Source organism: Cricetulus griseus, chromosome 4, assembly GCF_003668045.3.
Source record: "Cricetulus griseus strain 17A/GY chromosome 4, alternate assembly CriGri-PICRH-1.0, whole genome shotgun sequence".
Lineage (NCBI taxonomy): Eukaryota > Metazoa > Chordata > Mammalia > Rodentia > Cricetidae > Cricetulus > Cricetulus griseus.
In genome coordinates this window covers 75,309,811-75,334,658 of record NC_048597.1, presented here as the reverse complement: position 1 = coordinate 75,334,658, position 24,848 = coordinate 75,309,811, and the positions used below count along the sequence as shown (strand labels likewise).

Sequence of the window (24,848 nt, the reverse complement as noted above, 5' to 3'; positions counted from 1 at the left end):
TCTTAACAAGAGACAATGACTTGAATGCACACCTTGAGACATAATTTAACCTATAACAATATTGTTATAATAATACCTTTTTTCCTATTGCTGTGATATATCACTCTGGCAAAAACCAACTTTAGGGAGAAGGGGTTTGTTTAGTTCACAGTTAAAGAAGGTACATTTCAACCTATCTTGATGAGGTTGAAAGCATCTGGTCACATTGCATTCTCACCAGAAAGCAGAGTAATGGATGGGTTCATGCTCAACTTCTTTTCTTACACAGTTCAGGATCCCCTGCCCATAGGATAGTTTTGCACAATTTTAGGTTAGGTCTCACCATGTGAATGATGCTCTAGACACTGAGCTATGTTTTGTTCTATCTATCTATCTATCTATCTATCTATCTATCTATCTATCTATCTATGTATGCTGGAGATTTTGCACGAGGATACATACATTTGAGAGTGCATACATCCTATCACTGAGGGGGTAACTCATTTCTCCTGTCATACTTGTTGTGTATGTATTATCTGCACAGTAATTTTGGGTTCTCTCATGACATATATGGGATGCTATGTATAATGCCTGTTGTTCAGTGGCATGCTTGGCTCCGTCTACTGGGATTCAATGTCAACTATTAGCCTCCAGTATGATAAGACATAGCCCAGTGTGTATGAAATAACAGAACATCATTCATGTTTCTTTATTAGCACAATTTTCTATAATTTAAATTGTGACTCATAATCCATTGTTAACAAGTGTATTTGAAAACCAACATCAAGTTTTATGCATTGATATCTTCTTCACAAAACAAAACAAAACAAACAGACTTGGTTAGGGAGATGACCATAAGTAAAGTGCTTGAATCCCTAGGACCCATGTAAAGCTGGATGCAGTGGCACACATCTGTAATCTCAGTACTCCCATGGTGAGATTGGAAGTGGAGATGGGAAGGTCTCCAGAAGCTTGCAGGCTGGCTAGTTTGGCATGCAGAAACCCTGTCTCAAAGTGGAAAACAGAGTCAAACACACAAGGTTGTCCTCTGACTTCCAGACATACGCCATGGCAGATACATGCCCACATTCACACCTAAGAAGCAAACACACTGTGCACACACACATACAAAGATAAATGAATTGAAAATAAAAATCATTAAGATTTAGTTTACTGAATGCAACCAATGAAAGCATTATCAATTGACTGCAACTAATTTGAATATATTTGACAACACAGATTACTTGTATGAATTCGAAAGGATGGGTAACACATGATAAACAACCTGATAGTGGACCACATGCCAGCCTTTTTCAACCCTTGACATTCAAATGGACTCTGCAATGCATGCAGATGTGTGACTTGGAGGAACTTCATAACCCTGACATATGGAGGCTTCTCACATGTACCTTTGATGCAGAGGTGGGTGAGGTACAGCAGCACAGTCCCTGTACTCTTCCTGTGTGTGTCTTCATAGCCTTCTGATGCCAGTCAAATTTCAAATCCCACTAAAAAGTTTTGAGAATACTTTCAGATGGTTCCAAACTGGTGTGTTTACAATGTCCTATAAGGAGAAGATCCAGTGGAGAATGACTGGACATTCTTATTAGAAAACATTTTTATTACAAGCCAGGCATGGTAGGACATGCCTTTAATCCCAATACTTGGGAGGCAGAGGCAGGTGGATTTCAATGAGTTTGAAGCCAGCTTGGTTTACAAAAAGACCAAGTCTTAAAAAGGACTGGGTATATTGCTCTGTTGTTAGCCTCGTCTCAGTACAAGAGAAATGTAAGCATAGGCACTCAGAGAAGCTGGGATTAAAACAAGTGCTCCTTGAGACATCACTGGATTATTTGCACTCACTGGATTCCTTACTTCCCTGGCTCTTTAAGAGCTTCCCTAGATAAGCATGCTTTCTCATCTGGGTCAGTTTCTGACAGCAGTGTGGTCTGACTTGTTGAAAATTTTCCCATGTTGTTTGAACTTAAATGTCACCCCAGCTGTAAGTTCTCAGGCAGTAAGTGATTTTTTTTTTTATGGTGGAAGGCTTTTCTGCATTGTTTACATTGCCAGGATTTACACCTGAATACATCATATCTTGTTGTGTTAGGGGGTTCATAGGATTTGTCACTTATATAAATTCACTGACTTACAGTGAGGTGTAACTTAAGCACAGCATTCCCACATTTCTATGGCTTCTTACTTGTATATGTTCTCTGACATGCAGTGAGGCATAACTCCTGTAGAAAAGCTTCTCATACTTTTACATTTATAGGGTTTATTATTGGCATGAGATTTTGATGTTGGCTGAGGTGTCACAGCAGCACATTTCCCTACATGCACGGGGCTTCTCACCTCTGTCAGTCCTCTGTTGAGTCCTACTAGTTTAAGAAAGTTCTTTATAATTTCCACCCCTACAGTTTCTCACCTAGGTTGGGTTTCTCACCTCTATGCGTCTTTTGATGGCGTGTGAGGTATGACTTGCGTGAGAAAGTTTTCCCACATCTCTTACATTCAAACGGCTTTTCAGGCTTATGAATTACCTGGTGTCGGGTAAGGTATGCCTTAAGATAGAAAGTTTTCCTGCACTCTTTACACTCATAGGGTTTCTCACCAGTATGAGTTGTCTCATGTTGTATCACTTGTGACTTTCGAGAAAAGGTTTTGCCACAGTCTTTACATTCATAGGGCCTCTCACCTGTGTGGGTTTTCTGATGTTGAGTGAGGTGTGACTTACGGGCAAAAGCATTCCCACATTCTTTACACTTGTGTGGCTTCTCGCCTGTATGGATTTTTTGATGCTGAGTGAGGTGTGAATTGCGAAAGAAAGCTTTCCGGCACTCTTTACACTCATAGGGCTTCTCCCCTGTATGAGTTCTCTGATGCTGAGTGAGTTGTGACTTCAGGTAGAAAGCTTTCTGACATTCTTTACACTCATAGGGTTTTTCAGGTGCATGGATTCCCTGATGCCTGGTAAGGTGTGACTTGTGACAGAAAGCTTTCCTGCATTCTTTACATTCATGGGGCTTCTCCCCTGTATGAGTTCTCTGATGGCGAGTGAGTTGTGACTTATGGGAGAAAGTTTTCATACAATCATTACATCCATAAGGTTTCTCAAGAGTAGGAGTGTGGTGTTGAGTGAGGCTTGAGATATAGAAGTAAATTTTCATTAATTCTTTGCATTCATTTTGCTGTTCATCTGTATGAGCTCTCTGATATTGAGACACTAATGAATTGTGGTAGGAAGCCTGACTGCATTCTCTACACTCACAGGATTTATCATCTGTATGAAGTCTCTGATGCTGGGTGAGAGTTGACTTATCATCGATGGCTTTCCTATCTTCCTCACACTCACAAGGTTTCTCACAGGTGTGTGACCTCTGATGGTTGATGTGCTGTGACCCATGGTAAAAGGTTTGTCCAGATACTTTACATTCATAAATTTGTTTCTCTCTGGGTGTTTTCTGATCAACTGTTTGTAGTTCAGCATCCACACAGAAGAATTGGATGTTTTCCTTGTGTCCGTGGGGCTCTTTCCCTGAATATGCTTCCTGATATTTTGTAAGGTATGATTTGTTAAGGATGAGTTTCTCATAGTCACATTTATAACCTTTCTCTTCCATGTGCATGTTGTCATGGTTGCTGAGTTCAGTCTTTCTAGGGTACATTTTATGACATGTATTCCACCCCAAAGCTTGTTGCCCTAACTGAGTCATATATTGGGTAGGAAATGCTACCTCATCCAAGGATTTCTCACAGTTACTGAGCTTCCTTGAGGTTTCCTGCACATGAAACTTCTTAGGTGTTAATACTGCTTTCTGATGGTAGGTTTCAACTGGCCCAAAACACTGAAAATGACACTCTGAACACTGTTCCTTGCTGTGCTGAGTAAAATGGTCAGGGTATGAGAGAACTTCCTGTGTTCCATTCAAATCTTGAGTTACTTCTGTTACCTGCCTCTCATCAGGCTCATTAGGCAAAGGTACATCTTGCCATGGAGTAATAAGCTCCTGATGGAGCATTCTAGAATAGAAGTCATTCTTCATGTTCATATCTGAAATAAAGTTTGAGCCCACATCAAATGTTTTTTCTACTTCTATCATATCTTCATTTGATGTATTTCTTTTGGTGATTTCAAGTTGGCCCAAATACTTCTCTTGAGCTTTCTGTCTTGTTTCAGCCAGGGCACTCCATTTATGAACATCTAAAATGGTATTAAAATGATCATTTAGTGAGCGATATATAATTTTAAGAGCAATATTAAAAACTTGCATTTGATATTCACAGCTATTTATAGAAATTGGACTATCAATCTGAGAAATTAAATAATGTCACATTTAATAAAAATATATATGGGTGCATAAACTCTTTATATATCTTGATTATGGTAGTGATGATTATATGACTATACATTAAACTAGAAGAGTGAATTTTACTATATGTTTAAATAGGAAATTGAGAGCTAGGCATCACACCTTCATAACCCATAGGTCATCAGGCTCCTCTGGAATGAATCTTGCTTCTTTGTTCCTCCAGGTAGGCCTTGTTCCTTTTCATCCCATAGGACACCTGTCTCCTTCACAATATCACTTCCTTGTGCTTCTAGGCAACAGACTTTATGTCTTCTTCCTTCAGAATCCCACTCCCCTGTGATAGTTGCTAGACTACCCTTCCTCTTTGGGATACTGCAGTCCCATGCCCTCAGTAGGCCCTCTATTTTGACAAGATTCCAGGCTCCTCTAGTATCTCATTTCCCAGTGTTGCTAGGTAGAACCACTCTCCTCATCCTATGGGTCTCCTGACTCCACAGCTAGCTTTCCTAGGATCTTGTGCCCCCAATCCATCAGTTGACCAGAGCTTAAAGTAGGGCACCAGGAGGCTGCGATAGATAGGACCAGCAAGAGGTGTGCTGATCACTGGATGACTGTTAGTATAGATAGTAAAAGACTATCAAAAGACTTCTAAGAACAGAACCTGAAACCCTCAATACTAATCCCACAGGGGAAATAAAGACCCAACCCACTTAAAAATCAGTCCTTGCCTGAACAGTGCACACATCTCCACTGAAAAAAGAAAGGGATATGAACAAAAAGAGAGTTTCAACAAACACATAACTTCAGATGCAAGTTCCTGAACAGAAACAAACATCACTTGAAAATCATGACAACTTGCTTTCCCTCAATTACTAATCCCATAGTCATGACCCCAGTGGAATGACCTGGAAAAATTCCAAGACAGTGAATTCAAAGGAATGGTTGTAACTATATTCAAACAACTCAAAGAAGGTATGAATATATTGCAAGAGAACAAAAACACAGCTGAATGAAATGAGGAAGTCAATCTGAGACATGAAAAAATAATTCATTAAAGAGACAGAATTTCTGGAGAAAATCCAAACTGCATCAAATATTAGAAATTAAAAACTCAATAAGCCAAATAAAAATTTTGGCATTGACAAAAGTTGGCGTAAACATCTCAATGTGACCAATAGCTCAGGAGCTTATTTCGTGCTGACTCTTTCCCAATAGCATTGACTCACCTGGTTGGCACTGTTCTGTGGCTTCTGCACTACTCCACGGCACCAATCCTTGTTCCAACTTGGAGATCAACTCAGGTTTGTCTAAACAGTACCCTGTAAATGGGAAATAATAAAAGATTTGTGCCAAGTCAGACAACAGTTCCATTTCAGGATCTTTGCCACAGCTGCTGAATTGGAACTTGTGTTAGAGAGGGTTTGCATCATAGACTTCACTCAATGGAATATCACCCTTATGGGGAATTAAATTGTATGACACATAACCCAATGTAATGATGTAAGGAAACTTGGAAGGAACAGAAGAAGTGAAGAAAACAACAACAACAAAAACAGAGACTTTGGAATTAGAACTCATGATCTTTAAGAGAAACAGACAAAGAGAGTGATCACAAAAAAGAACAGCAGCAAAATTACAGTTAATGAAGTAGCAATGAAAGTAATTTTATGGTGTGTGTGGGGGTCCCCACAATAGGAGGAACTGATTAAAGGGTCACAGCATTAGGAAGGTTGGGAACCATTGGTCTATAATAGCAATGGGAAGTTAAGACAGTCATTAACACCTCACATGAAATTCCAACAATGGCTCCCTCCCACCCAACTGCACGTTCTCTTAATAAACTAATGTTGGAGCTCCAGCAAAGGGAAATTGACAGATACTTCTGCCAGCTCTCTTTTATTTGGAGTGGGCATAATTTCTTCTATGTCTCTTCAGGAAAGCCACACTGAACAAATGAAATATAGGTGGTAAAAAACAATAAACAAAAACAAAACCTAAGAAAGAAATAAAGAGAAAGCCAAAAGGACAATGCTGCATGTTCTCATTACACTTGAACACTTAAGTTGAACTCAAAGAAGTAAGGAACAGAACAGTGGTTACAGCATGTGGGAAAGGAATAGGGGAGGGGGTGTTAGTACATCCCAGCATACATTGAAAGAGAGGAATAATTTCTAATGTTGTATGGTCCAAGTACTACATGTCAGTTGAAAATGTATAATACCCATTAGTATGAACAGATATTACCAAACTTATCAACAAAGAAGAAAACAATTGCTACTGAGAGTTACAGAGTAGTCAGACTCACCCAACCACACCAGGCTCTTGTAGTTCTCCAGCATCACATCCCTGTAGAGGGTCCTCTGAGCAGCATCCAGCTCCTGCCACTCTTGCCACGTGAAGTCCACAGCCACGTCCTCAAATGACACCAACCCCTGTAATGACACACCTCTTGTCAACTCAAATCTCTCTATCCCCTCCCTCCCTCCCTCTCCCTCCTCCCTCCCTCCCTCCCTCCTCTCCTCTCTCTCTCTCTCTCTTCTCTCTCTCTCTCTCTCTCTCTCTCTCTCTCCACATACTAGTCTTGCTAGTGTTTAATAGAAGGTACAGCTTGATTTATATTCTGTTTTATGTGACAAAGAAAATTGAATACAAACATCCTACCTCTGGTTAATTCATGGATTAAAAAAAATTACTGAGTTTCCTAGGAATCACAGTACAAACAAAATCCATAGGTGAATACATATGGATGAGAAGTTTTTATTACTTTTAAAAATAGAATTAAAGTAATGAAGGTACTGTTGAGAGCACTGGCTACTCTTCCAGAGGACCCAGGTTCAGCTCACAATCATCAATAATTCCAGTTCTTGAGGAATCAACACCTTCTGCTGACCTCTGTGAGCATCAGGCAATGTACATGGGGCATATAAATACACGTAGGTAAAAGTTAATTGTGCTGGATATTTTTATGTCAATTTGACACAAACTAAAGTCATCTGAGAGGAGGGAACCTCAATTGAGAAAATGGCTCCATAAATGGGGTTGTAGAGGTGGATTTCTGTGAGTTTGGGGCCAGCTTGGTCTTCCAGGACAGCCAAGGTTACACAGAGAAACACTGCCTTGAAAAAAAAATGTTGGGTAGTGTGGCACATTCTCTTAGTCCCAACACTCAGGAGGCAGACAGGCAGATCTCTGTGAGTTTGAGACTAGCCTGGTCTATAGAGCCCATTTCAGGACAGCCAGGGCTACACATGGAAACCCTGTCTCAAAAAAAACAAAAAACAAAAAACAAAAAACAAAAACAAAAACAAAACCCACAAAAAACAAACAAAAGCAAGCAAGAAAGGAAAAAAAAGGGTTGCAGGCAGGTCTATGAGGCATTTTCTTAATTAGTGGTTGATGGGGGGGGTGGCCCAGACCATTGTGGGTGGTGCCATCCTAGGGCTGGTGGGTCTGGGTTCTGTAAGAAAGCAGACTGAGCAAGCTGTAAGGAGAGAGCCAGTAAGCAGCTTCCCTTCATGGCCTCTACATCAGCTTCCTGACTTCATTCAATGATAGACTATGATGTACAAGTTTAAGCCAAATAAACCCTTTCCTACCCAAGTTGGTCATGGTGCTTTGTCAAAGCAATAGAACCCCAAACTAAGACACTCATATACATAAACTAAAGTCTTTAAAAAGAAAAATAAGGTTTGGGGAGATGGTGTAGTAGAAAAAAGCATTTTCTATGCAAATGTGCAGACCCGAGCTTGAATCACCAGAGCCTACATAAAAAGCTGCAATCCCAGCATTTGGTGTGTGTGTGTGGGTGAGGGGTAGAGAAGGGTGGATCCTGAGAGCTTGCTGGCCAGCCAGCCTGAGTGAAATAGTGAGCTTTTAGTTCAGTGAGAAATGGTCTCTCAGGAAAACAAAATGGAGAGTATGAGAAAGACACCTCATGTCTATCTCTGACTTCCACATGTGTATGGATGCTTGAACATTTATGTGCATGTGCCACCCCCCCACATCTCTCTCTCTCTCTCTCTCTCTCTCTCTCTCTCTCTCTCTCACACACACACACACACACACACACACACACACACACACACAGACACACACAGTAGCAGTCTACATAAATGTAACCATAAAAATTAAATTAAGCCTGAAAATAAGGAACAACCCAATGAAAGGCAGCCATTGGGGCTGGTAGCACGGGACTACGGTACAGTATGCCCAGAAGTCATAATGCTGTGTATCCTTACTATATTCATAAACAATCTGAATGAACATGTACATAGATTTCAAGTCTCTCTGTGTACTAGTACTAAGAATTTTTGGCCCCCACCCCATCAAATGGGTAGGGACAGCAGACACACACCTGGACATGGATTCTTCCTTGGGCAACATGCCATGTCATTGAGAAATGATCCTAACAAATAACGCCAGCAGAAGATTTGGAAAATGCATATGGTACCTATCTCTGTAGTCTTCTATGGGTGGATCTTAATTCATTTCACACTGGGAGGGCACAGATCTAGGCAAGTATAAGTCTGCCCAGACAACAGAATGAACTCATGGCTTTGTATGGGCTTATAAGTGCTCCTCTAGGCTTCAACCCAGGGGATCAGTGCAGAGTAGACCCAGTTTATCCCTAGAAGGGATATATCAGCACAGCCTGATAATTGCTAAGCTGACAGCTAAATTTTTATATAGCCTGCCCAGTAAGTTAATTCAGCAAAGGTCAGTAGGCCCCCGGCAGCTTGCCTGGGAATTCTGCATATCCTGAGCCCTCCCCCACTGCCTACCACATTGACATCTCGCAGGTCCTTCAGTTCCCCAAGGTGGAATTAACCATGAACTGAGTATCTCAACTTTAACACATTGTATTTGAGGGAACATATGCCAAATCTCCAAGCTCTGGGAGCAAAGGCATTGGGACATGAGCAAATTACATTGGATCCTAGAAAAACAAATGTCCTAAGTGGGCATATAATACTTTCATGGCCTCAAATCTCTAACATGAATACAGGGATGGGTGGGGAGGCACAGATCTCCATTTATTCCCAGAAGAAAAAGCACACTTTCCCAGTACCTACTTCACAGTCTGGGCTCTAGTAAATCATCGTGGAGTATGCACACATCTCAGAACACATCATGGAACCCCTATAGCCAGAGCACAGTGATCAGTGCTATGATCAAAACACTGACAGACAAAGAGGCCTTTGAGAGGACACTGGTGCAGCAAGGAGGAAACTCTAGTGCTCTGCTGGAATTTAAAATCAATGCAGTGGGGCTAGAGATATGGATCAGCAGTTAAGAGTGCTGGCTGCTCTTTCAGAGGACCAGGGTTTGGTTCTCAGCACCAACATGGTAGCTCACAATCATCTGCAGGGGATCCAGAATCCTAAGGACAGACTGTCATGTTTGGAGACCGGATATAATTGAAGAGGTCACTCTAAGGAAAAAGTACCTATGTCCATCTAAGACCCAGAGGGGTCTGGCATCTTAAGGTTGAGCTAGGGATAGGGAAGCCTCTAAAAGGAATTTTTAGACTTTTCATGACCTCTGCCCTCCTTGTCCTTAGATCTCTCTCTATTAGAATACTCCCTCAATCCCATTGAAACCTTCAATTGGCTACATACCTAACTAGCAAAAACAAGTTGATCTGGATAAGCTAAAGAGAAGGCTCCTTTATTTACTTTCCTACAATATAGTTGGTTACAATATAAATTAGACAAACTAGAGCAGTGGATGTTTCATGGCAGCCTTAGTTATACTATAGTACAATTAGACTTACTTTATGAGACAAGTCAAATGATCAGAGATATCATAACATAGGCCTTCATGCTCTCTTACTGAGAATTCTTGGATTACAAAGGAGCCAAAGAAGCCCAGAAGGAAGGGACTCCAATACAGACCCTGACATTGTGAATAATGTCACCACTCCTGAGAGGTCCATGTGTGTCAGGGAAAGTTACAGCCTCCTCCCCTTACCCTCTCTCCTCTTAGGCGCTACGAACACAGAGGAGAAGAATATCATCAGACAGTTTCTAACAGCCATAACAGAGATTTCTCTGCTTTGCAATAACCTGCCTACAGGATGTTGCTACCATGTATTTTAAAGTGTCTGTTCATAAAGAAAAATGGGATTTGGGGTAACCTAAATATGTGTTCACAGGACATGGTCATGCATACCTCACGCTAAAATAAACCATCTCATCTTCCCTTTGAGGTTAAGGGCTGTATCTTTGCATCTATGGTCTTTGTACCGAAACATGGAGCCCATGGACAATGCACTTTCACTAGGGAAATCACATGGATTTCCTTCTAAGGGCTGTTCCAGCTCAGAAACCACAGGTTGCTTACTATACTCACCTATGAAAAGCTAACTGAATGGGTTCTAATAGGCAACAAAAGAAATTTCATACATTAGGAAAATAAAGCTAAAAGACTGACCCAGGACATCTCACAGGGCTCCTTTCAACCTCTTAATGGAGCCGTACTAGCAAAAGCTTTATCTACCTGGGAAAAGGTATTTGGTGACTTTACTCTCATATTCACTACCAAAGCCAACTTTGTCTTGCAAATTAGGGAACATTCTTCTTGGAGACCAGCTCTTACCTATGCCCCTCTAGCTAGCTAGAGAGGAACCTGAACCATTTCTTGGCCCCTAAGGAAACATAGTTCCTAACAATGAATATTTAACTGTTCCTTTTGCAACAAATGTCTGAGCTAAAGGAGTTACATCACTCAGTTCCATTCCTGAAAGGATGGGAATCACTGACAAGACAGGCAGCAGTGTGGGTGGGCTTGGCTCCTCTTTCTCATTGCAAGTATATATCTAGAGACCTTGCTGAAAGCTTATATCTTAGTTCCTTTTCTGTTGCTATGATAAAATACACCGCAAAAGCAACCTAGTGGAGAAAGGGTTTGCTCAGCTTCAATTCCCAGTTATAATCGATCATGGCAGGGATGTCATGGTAGCTGGAGCTTAAAGAAGCTGGTCACATTACATGCACAGCAATGAATTAATGCACAGTCCAGGGTTCCTAGTCACAATTAAGCTGTTTTTCTGAATTAATTAATGCAATCAAAATCATCTGTCACATGCATGGCCAGAGGCTTGTCTTCCCTATAATTTTTGAGTCTGACAATTTGGCAATACAAACCATCACAGCTTATAAGACACTGTACAGGGTACTATTGTTTCCAAACCAGAAAGAATCACTAGTGCCAGCAGCCCTCCAAAACTGAAGATCAGACCACTTAACTGCTAAAAAATGAGAGGTTATGGCCTCTTCCTTGAAGAATGTTTTTATGTTAACTGACCAGACTAGTTAGAGATGTTGCACAAAATTAGGCAAACCAGGCCTCAAAGGCTGGGTGCCAGCTACCTGAATCATAGGTATATATGGTCTAGAGATTGGCCTTGCCTGTCTTGGTTGCTTTCCTTAGCAGGGACTTTGGTGATGCTGCTTCTGGCCTTGCTATTTGGATGTTATCTATTAAACCTTTACACAAAACTGGTTTCATCTCACTTAAAAGCTATTAAACTCTAACTTTACTTCAACTTAACTCTTAAGACTAACCATGAAACAAGACTCAGAAGTATTGCTGGGGCCACTGCTTTGTGATGTACAATATAAAAGGACTGTTGCCTCTAGCCAGATAGAGGTCACCAAAGATGAGTGCTTTTGCTCTCCAGCTTCCCATAAAATTTTGGGGGATGACATCTTTCAGGCAGAAGTGAAGCAGTGAGATAGGGCCAAGCATACAAGACTGTGAGCCATAAAAAGGTAGCTGTGGAACTCAGCAACTAAGAAAGGCCATTGTGCGGACTGCCCCATCTTAAGAATGTACAAATCCCCCCTAACTAAAATGACATCAGCCACCTGTGGTAGTAAAAAAGGGTCAATCCCTTCCCAAACTCCCTTCTATGCATTTATTCTTCTAATAACAACAAATCAATTGTTCTAGACACAAATAACCTGGACATTACATCACTGGACACCCATGAAGTCTCCCTCTAGCCATAGGTCGAGCCTATACCTAGAGAGGATGGACACAGCAGCCCAAACAGAGGACTTGGGCCTAAAATAGTGTGGAGTAGAAGATAGGGAACCCTGAGTATCTCTACCAGTTCTACTATCCTTTACAAAGAGTCCCTTCTCCTAACTCAGGACATCAACCACACACTTACCACCCCCAGCTTTCAGGGCATCCCTTGTCCTCTCTTGTAGTTCCCTACCTATATGTCACAGGATGACAGTGGTTGCAACAGAACTTTGTGGGTCTCCTGTACAGAGGTGGAATATGGAAAAAGATCGACCAAACAAATCTCCAGCAAGACTATCAAAACTCACTCTCTACTCTCTCTGAACCAGATTGGACATTTATCACCACCAGGGCCTCATGTCACACTCTCTTAGATCATGAATAACAGAGGAGGGTGCAAACCCATGGGTGAATAAAACCAGGATGACAAGTTCTTATCTGCAGGTATTTTAAGACAGAGCTCTCTGTGGAAGAATCTGGCCTACCACTGGACATTTGCATTTAACTTTGCAATAAGGTCATATCAGCTCATGGATTATATGTGTATAATATCTTATGCAAATAAAATTTAAGGCAGAAGTATAATTTTATTGATTTATGAATTTTTTAAAAAATATGTCCCCACCCCCAAGGCACTTAGGAGATAGATGAAGGTGGATCTCTGAGTTCAGGCCTACCTGGTTTGCATGGTAATGTTCCAGGCCTGCAAGGACTACACAGTGGGACTCTGTCTCAAAATAACATTTTTTTTTTTGAGCCAAATTTAAAGCCAGTTTTATTAAATACTAGCCAGGTCCCTGAATATTGGCCAGGTCCATACCCAGAATTCCCAGAGAATGGCACTATGTTACATTGGACAGGAGCTTCTAAAAGCAAGACCCACAAGGCTATGTACTTCCCTCCTTTGTCCAATAAGGGGTAAGCATACATCCTGATGTACTTCCTGCCCACATGTGATCAAGTACATCCTGTGCAGCTGGGACAACCAACCTTGTTTACAGAAAACATGTGACTTATTATCTTACATGAATAACAGTCCCCAGCATTCCAGGAATTTACCTGTCCTTAGGCAAATGGGGCTTACAGGTTAGAGGTGGTTTTCAAAACATTTTCTTTTTAAATAAATTTATGTGTATGGGTGTTTGTCTGCATTTATGTGTGCCACATGCAAGCCTGTTGCCCATCCCAAAGATGGTATTAGAGTCCCCATTGCTGGAGTTGCAGATGGTTCTGAGCCACAATGCCAGTGCTGGGAACTAAACCCAGGTCCACTTCATTAGCAGCAAGTAATCTTAAACTCCAAGCTATTTCTTCAGCCCGCGTTATAAACGTTTCAAAGGTGGGCTATCAGAACATGATCCAAGATGCAACTGTGAGAAGAGAATTTTGAGGGTTTTGAGAACACTCCAAGAAAACAGGACAAGAGTCTTGTGACTTAAGTTTCTTCCAAACATGGGATTGTTCTGGGAATGTGTTTCCGTGCCCTCCCAGGTGTAGCAGATAGGAGTAGGTTTGCTTCAGAGTACCCATTGTTGCTTGCTTTGCTATTCAGAATGTTTACATCCTCAACTCCTTTGATCTCTATTCATATGGCCTTTCTTAAGCCTCAGAGTATAAACTGTCTGTTGTTCTATATAAAGCTGGCTGGTGCATGAGACCAATCTGCCTCATTCATTGGCTCCATTCTTCCAGGCCCCACCACTTCTGGAGTGATGACAGTGGGGCATGGAGATGGTTCAGTGAATAAAGGCACCTGTCACTAAGCCTCTCTACTATAGTTCAATCCCCAGAACCCACAAGACAAAAGGTGAGAATTGACTCCTGAAAGTTGTCTGACTGCTGTGTGTACTGTTGGATGTTTGTATGTGCTTATGTTTGTATGTGTTTGAATAAGAATGGCCCCCAGAGGCTTATGTTGGGATTCTTCATCATCAGGGAGTGGCACTCCTTAGAAGGATTAGAAGGTGTGGCTTTGTTGGAGGAAGCATGTCACTGGGGGTGGGCACTGAGGTTTCAAAAGCCCAAGCTAGGCCCAATGACTCAGTCTTCCTGCTGCCTGTGGGTCTGGTCGAACTCTCAGCTATTCTCTGGCACCATGTCTGCCATGCTTCCCAACATGACCCTAATGTACTAAGCCTCTGGCTTCTCAGCAAGCCCAAATTAAATGTTTTCTTTTATGAGTCACCTTGGTCATGGTGTCTCTTCCCAGCAATAAAACGGTGACTAATATAACCACTAAGTAAACAAATAAGAAATTAAGATTATTTTAATTAAAAATGTTGACATACATTTATTGCGCATGGTGATAGGTTACATAAAGACATTTAAATGCAAGCATATCATGTAATTTGATCATATGCACCCTGCTATCCCATTTCTCCCTATTCTACTCATCTGCTTTGTTTCTACAGTCTTGCTGCTACTTTCTGTCACATGTGTACATATACAACTCTAAATATCTACATAGAATTTAGGATCCATAGTGAGAAAGCCTAGTATTTGTCTGAGTCTAACTTATTTCACTTATGATGATATCCAGTTATACCCATTTCCCTGAAAAAAAAAAAGACTTAATTTTGTTCTTTGTATTGAGTAAATGCACTTTCTTTTCCATCCAGGCACCTGTTTGAAATCTAGGCTAATTCTCTAAGTTGTCTAGTTTGAATTACATTGTAATAAACAGACACATAAATACCTTTGGACATATATCCAGTGGTGGTATAGCTGGGTCACAAGACTACTTGAGGTATTTTTGAAGACTCTCCATACTGATTTCCACTGGCTGGACTAATTTGCATTCCCATAAGTAGTGTATAAGGTCTCTACCCTGCACTTTCATCTTCATCAGCATTTATTTTTTGGCTTAATGGTAGGCTAACCTGGGTGAGATGGAATCTCACAGCATTTCCCCAATGGCTTGTGACTTAAGGATGTTCAATATTCTTTATTTACTGACCATTTGTATTTCTTCTCTTGAGAATTGCCTTTGTTTTTTTCTTTTTGAGACAGAGTCTGTCTACATAACCCTGGTTATCCTGGAACTCATTATGTAGACCAGGTTGGCCTCAAATTCACAGGGATTCTGCTTCTGCCTCCCAAGATCTGGGATTAAAGACTGGTGCCACTGAGACTCATGCAAGTATGTTGGCTTTGTACTTACTGTGTAGTAGAGGAGGAGGGCTTTGAACTACTTTCTTTTCTTTTCTTTTCTTTTCTTTTCTTTTCTTTTCTTTTTTCTTTCTTTTCTTTGTGTCTGTTTAGGGCAGGGATGCACACATTTGCCATGGTCCATGTGTGGAGATAAGAACAATTTTGTGGAATTGATTCTTCCTTCCACCTTTATGTGGAAACCAGGTCATCAGTCTTTTGGGCAAGTGCCTTTACCTGCTGGGCCACCTCACTGGTTCTGTGTTCTTTATATGTTCTGGACATTAATCCTGTCAGATGAACAGCTAAAAAAGTTTCATTTCATTTGTAGGTTGTATCTTACTTCTACAACTGTTTTTCTGTTGTGCAGTTTTTAATCTCATTCAATCCTTTCACCAATTCTTAAATTTTGATTTTCTGAGCAACCAGAGTCATTTTCAGAATGTCTGTGCTTATCTTCAGGTGTTTTCTCATTTCAGGTCTTACATTAAGGTATTTGATTCAATCTTAATGACAGGGTGACAGGGGACAGGGAGATATTATAGACCTAGTTTCATTCTTCTATATATATGTGGGTAGTGTTTCTGTACCATCTGTTAAAGAGGGATATATATATATATATATATATATATATATATATATATATATATCCTTTATCAAAGATAAAGACTAGGTGCCTGTAGGTAGCCATGTGGCTTTATTCTGGGTCTTCTATTGTAATCTACTGACCTACATGTCTGCTGCACATTTTTCATATTTCTCTCTGTTCCACTTGTTGACCTTTCTCCCTGTATATCTGGATAACAGGAGTGAGCAGTAACCGTGGCATAGCCTGAATATTATACTGTGTTGAAACTTACCCCACAAAACAAATTAATCCACTATTTAAAACTTTTAAATTACATTTATTTATACAGTTATATGCAAGGGGGAAGGGTGCAAATGTACCATAAACACATGTGGATGTAAGAAGACAAGTGGTGGGAGTTGATTCCTTCTTCCACCATGTGGGTCCCAGGGATCAAATTCAGGTCATCAGACTTTGTAGCAAGCATCTTTACCTGCTGAGCCATCTTACTAGCCTGGTCCATTACCTTTGAATCAAAATTCATGTAAGTTCTCATCACATGGACAGAGTGAAGCTAGATACTTAGTGAGAATGTAACATGAATGCCCTCCTGCCCAGTTCCTGGCAGAATCCTTGATCCCCTCTGAAACATCATGAGCCAGGTCTCCACAGTCCACATATCTCTCAGAACCCAAATGCCCCATAAGTTCTGTTAATGGGATTCTAGGACTTTCCTAGTCTGCAAGCCTTCTTCAACATCTCTATCACAACTACTTCAAGGACATAATAGCCACATACTCAGATTTCTAGAAACTGTAGTCCCACCGGTGTTACCAATTTTCTGTACTGGTTACTTTTTTCACTACTTTGCTAAGGTATCTGGCAAATCAGCTTAAGAAAGTTTATTTGCCTCACAGTTTCAATGTACAGACCATATGGCAGGGAAAGCATGGTGGCAGGAATATGAGGCACTGGTCACATTATATCCACAGAAGCCCAGCAAAATGGATGCTGGTGTGCTCACTTTCTTTTTATTCCGTCTGGGACTCCAGCCTATACAATAGTGCCACTCACCTTCAGGGTGGATCTTCTAATCTCAGTTAAGCCTCTCTCTCAGTTAAAGACTCTCATAGACATATACAGAAGCTTCTTCTACATCCCATCAAGCTAGCAAGCAAGATTAACCATTATAATCACAAACAGATCTGTAATAGTGTAACAGAATCTACAGTTGGAAATAATTTTTTTAGCTTGAATTTAACTAATGTGGATGAAGTTGTAACATATGTTTTTGCATAATCCATTCCTTGTGATGCCATGATAAAATTCACCAGTGGTCTAGTTTGCATGAGACAAAAATTGAAGAAAGGAGTTAGGTTTTGTAGCTATTGTATATAGACTGATGGATGCAATAAGGGCTACATGACATGCTTGAAACATATTTTTATGATTCATTACCCTGCCAATCAAGAGTATTTTCATGTGTTACATAGCACTTTAGTCAATAACAACCCACACAATAATAGTATGGTAGCTCTTATATGATAATGCTAATATAAGAAATTCCTATCATTGAGTGTTATCATAACAATTATGCGATAGTACCAAGAGTGGAATTTTCTTCACATGCTCGAATCCTCATGTTCAGAAGGAGCTGTGGGAAGACACTGGGGTCAACTTTGTTATAAGTATCAGGTTCTGTTTACATGGAAATGTAGCTGGCAGGAGCTACTTATAGTTCACAAAAGGAAGGGGAAATCTGCTTGTAGACTAACCTTCTTCCCTGCATTCTAAAGGAATGGGAATAATTGAGCTGTCCAATCAGGTGCTTTGCTGAAAGAAAAGGGGTAGGAGTAGAAAGGGCTACTGGACTAAAGTTCATGACTATGCGTTACACTTTGTCATAGTCGCATGCTATGGGCCTTACAAACTTCAACAGCAGTGCAACATCATTTGCCCCACTGTAACCTATATGTCAGTCATAGGGAGGACACCAGGACAATTAAAAGTAGGACACGGTGAATTTGGGCCAGGAAGTCCAGATGTGTAGATGTATAAGCTATTGAAACCTGCATAACTAGCACTCACCACCCCAGGCCTCCACTTGTCTAGAGCCCAATTTTACAGCTGTCCACTCATCCACTAGCTCCTGCCTATTTGTGGTGTAGTTCTAGGACCTAGGTTCTTGCCTGAATGGTGTCTTGGGAACTGGGGCCCTCTTCAGACATGTCAATGTCCACATGTCCACATGCCCACAAACTTCCCAAACTCTGGAGAGACAAAGGGAGCAGGGACAATTAGGTAATGTGTGGGCTTGGTATACAGGAATGTCCACAAAATAGTTCTCACCTCAAAAGGAATAAAATGTACTTCATTCCAAGTCAAAAATTAGTGGCTATGCCTAGCAATATGGATTTACGTGGAAGTGGTTACATGAACCTCTATAGTCACAAAACAAAGTCATAAATCAAGGCATTACTAAATATAGAGGTATAGCGATTAGGTAAGTGACTGTAATAGCTACTTCTCTGCTGCTATAATAAAATACCAAGACCAAAAGCAACTTAAGGAAGAGTTTATTTTGGCTCACGGTTTAAGAGGAGTAAGACTCTATCATGACAGGGAAGTGGTGGCATGGGGGCAGGAGCAGGAAACTGATCACATTTTTATCCATGCACAGGAAGCAGAAAGGGCAAACAGGAAGTAGGGTCAGGCTATAGGTCCTCAAAACCTGCCCAGTAATGTACTTCCTCTGGCAAGGCTGTAGCTTCTAGAGGTTCCATAACATTCCCAAATAGCACCACCAACCATGGACCAAGTGTTCAAAGACATGAGCTTGTGGGGGACATTCCTTATGTAAATTAACACAACAGACTCAAGCAAAGTGGGCAAATTTCTAGCATAGGCTGCAGATGCTATCTGTGGTTAGCTTTAGGGTGGTGGGAGCCAGTGGTCTGCTAAATTAACACATTCCAAACATTTTACCTGTTACAAAAGGTATCCATTTTTGACACAGGAGGTAGCAATTACATGTCCCTTGTGATACTTCACTGAGCTTATATGATTTTGATATTTGCTACATTTTTCTTTTGTTCAAGGAAATGTTTATTACCTAGAATATGATGGGGGAAAACATAAAGGAGGGATTGTATAAGGACACTATAAAACACAATGGGATCATGGGTATGTTAATTATGTTGGCTGTGGTATTGGTGTTGTGAATGTAAACATGGTAGTAAACAAAAATATATGCAAATCATGCCAATTATAAATCAATAAATTTAGAGACGATGTAATGAAGCTCATAGTATTCAGTAGACAAAAACAATAATAGGTAAAACAACAAAGAGACTAAAAATTCATTGCCTAACCTCTAGTCTCAATAATTAAAAAAATAAATATTTTGTTTAAAAAAAAAAGATGGAGCTAACAAGTTGCTTAGCCAGTAGAGATAAAGGGCTTGACACCAAGGTTGATGACCTCAGTTCGGTCCCCAAGACTCACACAACGGAAAGAGAGAATCGACTCCTAATGCTGTCCTTTGGTTTCCATATAGTCTGTTTCACTCACTCACTCACTCACTCACTCCTACACACAAAATAAATAAATGCAATTTTCACAAAAGTTTGGGGGGAGAGTAAACAAAACATTCCAAAATAAAGAAAAAAATGAAGAGGTATTGAACAGGAACATATCACAGAGAATATCAGCAATTCCAGGTAACTTCAATAAGGAAAAATTACATGCTAATTTGTATTACATATTTGAACTCATACCTCACATTATAGTGGAGACACCATATGAGATGTGTTCTTAGTGATTCTGACATTCTGCAAACATTACCAAGTAAATTTACACAAACCTCAGCTACATGTTATAGTCACTATCATATATGAATCTACTATGAGCATGACATCTTGATGTGTCAAATGCCTATAAATTATAAAGCTGTATAGCATGAACTTGGTGATAAGATGAGTAAATGGAACTGTGGATATGAAGACAGAGCCCTTAAAGAAATCCTTGTCTTTTAGATTCGTAGATGACAGAGACTGGGCTCCACAACAATAATAAAACACTCCCTTTGCAATGAAAACTACAGGAACAGTGGAATAACAGTTTGGCTACAAATGTTTGCATACCCTTTCCTCATACCATGTAAGAAATCATTTATAAATATAAATCATTTACAAATTACAAATCTAAAAGCACACATTCCAAAGGAATTATGGAAAATGGAATGGGAACACAAAAGTGTAATGGGAAAGCTCTTTAAATGTACACAAAGCTATATTTTAAAAAATATACTGAAATAATTGTATTCATAAAATGAAACAAAGGGTAAAAAGACGAAGTGGCAGCCAGGCGTTGGTGGCGCATGCCTTTAATCCCAGCACTTGGGAGGCAGAGGCAGGTGGATCTCTGTGAGTTCGAGGCCAGCCTTGTCTCCAGAGTTAGTGCCAGGTTAGGCTCCAAAGCTACACAGAGAAACCCTGTCTCGAAAAACCAACCAACCAAACAAACAAACAAGCAAACAAAAACCCCAAAACAAAAACAAAAAACAAAACAAAAAAACAAAGTGGCATGGTGGGAGAAACCAATTGCTTCACATACATCATACATCTAATCACTTTTAATAAGGAAGGAAAAGACAGAGACCTAGGCAGAAAAGTAGGCAAGGGATTTGAAAAGCTGTTTTATATAGTAAGAATGTGCATGTTCAATAACCATAAAAATACAGAACACATTTAGAAATGAGAAAAAAACCATAAAACAAAACAGACAAACAGTATTGATGAACACATGGGACAACTGAACACGAACTCAAGATGAAGTGTAAGTTGTTATTCCTTTGGAGAAAGTGGCTATGAAAGAGGCAAAATGTTTTCTGTCATAAATGTGTGTCATGATAACATAGGAGGCACACAAATAATAACACAAATAGCTGAAAACCTGGGAGATGGAGGGATGTAAGATCCAGGGATGGATTTACATGGATGTGAGATTTGTATCAAGAGCAACAGGAAGACATATATCAATCCAACCTTATTTAAAAAAAACAAAAAAACAAAAAAAGAAACCCACTATTAATAGGCAAAAAACAAAAGAGTAAATGCTCTGGCATCCAGAATGGGTGTCCAGCACTTCCTAAGCTCCCCACTCTCACTTCGCCTACAAGGACCACCTCATGGAATGAGTTTTAGCACATACAAAGTGTCTTGGTTTTAATGTATTCCATTTTAAGGAATTAATTCCAAGCCTCAGAACTCTCAAAGAAGAGATGGGGCATGTGCAAATGGCCATGAATCATAGGAAAAAACCAACTTTTTAAGATGGGCATATAAGCACTTCGTTGGCCCTTGACTGTCACCATTAATAAAGAGTTAAAAGTCACAGACTCCAATTACCCTAGAAGAGTTTCTGAACACTTTTCCGGTGGTGACTTTAACTGGCTACTCCAAACAGCAGACCTCCTGCAACTTCAGCATAGAATAAATAGTATCAAAACCAGGCCAGACAAGAAGTGTTCAAAACGACACAGACAAGGCAAAAGAGGAATCCTAGTACATTGCTAATGAGAATATAAGTTATGCATAGCAGTTTGTGCTCCTTTAAAAAAAAACTAAGCAGAACTACCATGTAATCCAAACATTATAATTTTGGTTATGTATTCAAATACCAATCAGTTTGTCAAAGGAATGGCACCATTCCCATGTTTGCTGCCGCATTAGTCACACTCACAGAGCAGACATGGAAACAACTGAAGTTCCTTTTAGATGACAGTATACCAGGACTTTCCTTCCAGTAGCAGGGCATCCAGGTGTTTCCCTGAGAGGCTGCACCCCAACACCTCAGAAAGCCTCCAAGAGGAGGAGAAGACCCAGTACCCTAGAATAAGAGCAGTAAGATTGGCTATCATTACATAACACTAACATGCAGTTTATAACTCCAATACTGTGATAACATAGGCCAAGATCCCAACACTGTAAATATCATCCATCGATGGATATACATGGTTGAAAGGACTGTATTGTTAAAAGCAACAGAAAGACATATCAACATAACCATATAAAAACAGCATTACTAATGAATAGAACACACACACACACACACACACACACACACACACACAGCGCCAGCATCAAATAAAACAGTGGACCTCTTGGCAGCTGGATGGGACCTTGGCAGTTCCTATGCCCTCCCCCACAGTGCACTCCACATTTCCGTTCTACTCAGTGTTGATGGGGAATGTACTGTGTATGTTTATCTTATTGATTGTTAAATAAAATACTGTTTGGCCAATGAGACAGCAAGTCAGACGGGACTAGGAGTCAAAGAAGATTCTGGGAAATGTAGTAGAGAAGTGGTGATCTAGGCAGGAAGTGACATAGCAAGGAGACTCATATTTAAGCGAAGGAGAAACAGGAAGGGTCCCTTTTCCCCTTGCTTCTCCAGCAGCACAATGTGATCCACTGGCAAAGAGGAACGCCAATAAGGCTTCCGATAAGATAAGTCTTATAAAATATATAGATTTATGATAATTAAGACTGAGCTAACAGATGAGGAATCTTAGTCATTGGCCAAGCAGCTTTGAACCTAATACAAGTTTCTGTGTATTCATTTGGGCCTAATTCGGGCGGGCGGTTGGCGTAAAGCTCACATGTGGCTGTGGGGCTCAGGCGGCTTTTGGCAGAAAGATTTATCATAACACAGTATTACTAATTAATCCAAGAGACCAGAGACTGGAGACTTGACAATTCTAAGAACTTGGGTGTCAAGCAGTTCTGAAACCTACCACCTGGAAGAGACATGAAGGTGGGATGAGGACTCTCACAGTTCCCAAAAGGGAAGGAACACAAAGGCATTCTCATAATATGTCCTAGGCTAGAGGGGTTTAAAAAAAAAAAAAAAAAAAAAAAAAAGGACGAAAGAAACAAGTCTTTCTGTAACAAGGACTCAAGTGATTCTTCTCCTGAAATGTTCACAGGCAAACAACCTTGGGACTAGAGAGACAGCTCAGCAGTTAAGAGCAGTTGCTGCTCTTCCAGAGGACCTGAGCCTTGGTTCCCAACATCTACATCAGGCAGCTCACAACCTGCTGTAATTACACTTCAGGGGATCACACGCTCTCTCTGGTAGTGCCCTCACTTGATGCATGTACACGCGTACACGCACGCACGCACGCACGCACGCACGCACGCACGCACGCACGAGTTAAAAGTCCATTTCTCTGTACCTGGGAGAAAACAAAATATTTTCTTTTTGAAAAAACAAAATGTGTTTGAGATATCCCTTAAGAAAATATACCATGAGGAACAAGTGGGAGGCTTTCAGTGTAATCTTTCTGGGGGAAGCTCAGGGGAGCACAAAAGGTGGAAGCAGAAGTTACTGTGTTTGGGACGGTGGGCGGGGATGTGCAATTTTAAGAACCAAATAATCAGACTTCCGAGGAGCTGGCCTAGGTTCTGGATTTGAGATCCCGCTTCTCATTGGTCTGTAAAGACCAGGAACTAGGTGGGTCATGGAGAGGATGAAGGGACTGGGGGTTCTAGGGAACACACACAGCTCCTTTCTGAACCACCAAGCTCTCGTCACACATGATCCGGAGCAAACAGGCAGCTAGCGCAGAGCGGTCCTCCCTGAGAGGGTTCTAGAACGGACTGCAGACACTGCCTGGGGAGGGACAGGACGCCCGGGCTCGGGCCGCCCCACAGCACAGGGGACCCAGCGGGGCCGCCCGCCAGGCCTCACTGCAGACCCCGCTCCGCCACAGCGCTTCCCGTTCGCGCGCCGCCACCTCCGGGCGCCACACGCACACTCACCATGTCTACTTCTCGGGGACGCCGGCGCCCTCCTACCATTGCCCTGCACCCACCGCGTCACCGCGCCACCAAAGCTGCGCAGGAGCTTCCCGGGCAGCTGACACCGAGCCCAAGATGGAGGGTCCCCGACAAAGGCCCGGCGACAGGCAGAGCCCGCCCCCGCCCTCCGTCGGTGTGTCTGATTGGATATGCCTCAGCCTATAGCCTCTGATTGGACCGAGCTTCGTGAGTGCCCGCTGAGTGACAGTAGTTGGCGCCAACGCACAGCTGAAGGAGCCCAGGATGAAAGGTTCTCAGATGCAGCTGTTGGGGAGTCTTGTCTCCTGTCAGGTCTCAGAGCTTGGACTTTAGTCATCTCCGTGGGAGGCCTGCCTCTTGGTCCCCTCTGGCTATGGCGGCTATGGCGTAGGGACTCTGGCGGCTGCCAAGAGCCCTGTTGCAGCCTCTGATAAAATCTTGTTCCTTTAGGTTCTTACACTGTGCCTTTAGCCTGCTAGAGTGGGATCTGGGCCACAGGCCACACTTGCATTTACAAATATATATGTAAATATACATATTCATATAAGATTATGAGTTAAATATGTGTATATGTGTATTAGTCACAAATGGGAAGGAGATATCAATTTTCAAAATTCTTCTAAATTTTCTGAACTCTGTTCTCATTAGCTTGGCCTTCAAAATGGGATGAGATGTCTAATGTAAATTTTTTTTTGTATTCAGATTCAAAATTGAAGAGAAGCGGGTGAAGCCAATCTTTGTGGCACATGCCTGTATGTACTTTTAGAATTTGCGTGGTAAAGGCAGGGAAATTGCAACCTCAAGTCCAGCTTGGCTACAAGATGAATTTTTATGCCATCCTGGAATGCATATGTAGACCCTGTCTCAAAAGAAATACAATGTGTGAAATTGATGGCAATGACCCAGTGCACCTAAACATATCTTTATAATCTGATCAGTGTAAAATTGGTGACTTTCATGTCCTATTTG

General features: G+C 41.2%; 1 protein-coding gene across 2 annotated transcripts; it reads right to left on the bottom strand.

Annotated features, from left to right (window-relative positions):
• Positions 1 to 674: 674 nt before the first annotated feature.
• On the bottom strand, positions 675 to 24,009 carry LOC100768540 (zinc finger protein 883). Of its 2 annotated transcripts, XM_027413449.2 has the most exons (5): positions 23,862 to 24,009; positions 21,781 to 21,927; positions 6,598 to 6,724; positions 5,519 to 5,611; positions 675 to 4,183 (listed from the first exon to the last, which is right to left on the bottom strand). In XM_027413449.2, exons 1-5 carry the CDS (start codon positions 23,898 to 23,900, stop codon positions 2,394 to 2,396), a joined length of 2,196 nt encoding a protein of 731 aa, XP_027269250.1. In that variant the 5' UTR covers positions 23,901 to 24,009; the 3' UTR covers positions 675 to 2,393. The 2 variants fall into 2 exon arrangements, with proteins under 2 accessions (XP_027269250.1, XP_027269251.1); XM_027413450.2 differs by lacking the exon at positions 21,781 to 21,927.
• Positions 24,010 to 24,848: the final 839 nt, after the last annotated feature.